This window comes from Condylura cristata, unplaced genomic scaffold (genome assembly GCF_000260355.1).
Source record: "Condylura cristata isolate star-nosed mole 26May11 unplaced genomic scaffold, ConCri1.0 scaffold00032, whole genome shotgun sequence".
NCBI lineage: Eukaryota > Metazoa > Chordata > Mammalia > Eulipotyphla > Talpidae > Condylura > Condylura cristata.
The window spans coordinates 20,684,815-20,685,893 of NW_004567133.1; the positions used below are offsets into that span (position 1 = coordinate 20,684,815).

The 1,079-nt window shown below is 73.1% G+C and overlaps 2 protein-coding genes across 2 annotated transcripts in view; both read right to left on the minus strand.

Annotated features, from left to right (window-relative positions):
- The window catches only part of CAPN15 (calpain 15), a 19,963-nt gene extending 19,138 nt beyond the window's left edge, over positions 1 to 825 (minus strand). The window contains exon 1 of the mRNA XM_012731718.1: positions 713 to 825. Within this exon, the coding sequence (XP_012587172.1) occupies positions 713 to 825 (113 nt within the window). The remainder of the gene's footprint in view (positions 1 to 712) is intronic.
- Positions 826 to 832: 7 nt separating this feature from the next.
- Positions 833 to 1,079, minus strand: part of RAB11FIP3 (RAB11 family interacting protein 3 (class II)) — a gene marked incomplete at its 5' end in the record, with an annotated part of 4,417 nt that continues 4,170 nt past the window's right edge. The window contains one exon of the mRNA XM_012731719.1: positions 833 to 1,051. Coding sequence (XP_012587173.1) covers positions 833 to 1,051 — 219 coding nt within the window. The remainder of the gene's footprint in view (positions 1,052 to 1,079) is intronic.

The window sequence follows — 1,079 nt, forward strand, 5'->3', positions numbered from 1 at the left end:
CCCGCCTGGACAGCAGAGCTGCCGAGAGGCCACGTCCTCGCCCGGCGCCCCAGGGGAGGGTCCGGGCCTGCCCCTTCCCGAGATGCTCCTGGCCCCAGCCCAGGGGGCCAGCGGGCTGGGCCCAGGCTCCCAGCGGGTCACCCCAGGCCGTTCAGGGCCGCCCCCTCCTACCACGGGCCGCTGTTGTCTGGCCACCCAGGACAGGTGGTCACCAGCTATTGACCAGAGAGTGGCCCAGCCTCGCTGCCGCCCCGCAGCCCCATCTGAGCGAAGATGCCAGTGCTTGTCCCTGCTACTCGCCCTCAAACTTGACTCCTACCCCTACTGGCCACTCCCAGAGGGACCTGCACATGCCCTAGGCTCCTGGAGTGTCCAGGCATGCCCAGAAGGCCAGTGCATGCTGGGGCTCTGTCTGTCCCCACCGGCAGGTGCCTCTGTCTGTCCCCACCGGCCAGGGCCCTGTGGGTACCTCCAGGGGCCTACGCTCACTGGCCACTACCTGCAGCGGGGCTGCGGGTGGGCAGCAGAGGCCGTGGCGGCGGGGGCAGCTCAGATGGCCTCACGGCCCTGGCAGAGTAGCTGCCCGCTTATGGACATTCGCGACAGGCCGCCGGGGCCAGCTGGCCCTCTGAGAGCGCGGGTAGGGCTCTGCCCGGGACCCAGGCCGGGGGGCAGGAGGAAGGCCAGGCCCCCTCGGCCGGGGAGGGCGCACCCGGCCTGGTCACTGAGCGAGGTGACGGGTCCCCGTTTCCCCAGCCCCGCCTGGCCCCGCTTGGGGCTGTCGGCACTGGGTGGCCGGGGTCGGGGCCAGTGTCCGCTCTTCATCGTGCTGTCAGGGGCCGGAGGGCCGGTCAGCAGGGGCCTCCAAGAAGCCCAGGCAGGGAGGGCTGTCCAGAGCCGGCTTGCAGGGGCCACTTCCTGCTCCCACTGCCCGGGCGACGGCCAGGGCAGGGCCGAGACCCGACCGGGGCGCTGCCTGGGGCTGCAGCAGAGTCGGGCAGGGGGGGCGCCCCAGGCCCCCCCCCAGGTTGACCCGCAGGGCCGGCGGGAGCTGTCCGGGGACAGAGGCGGGAGCGAGG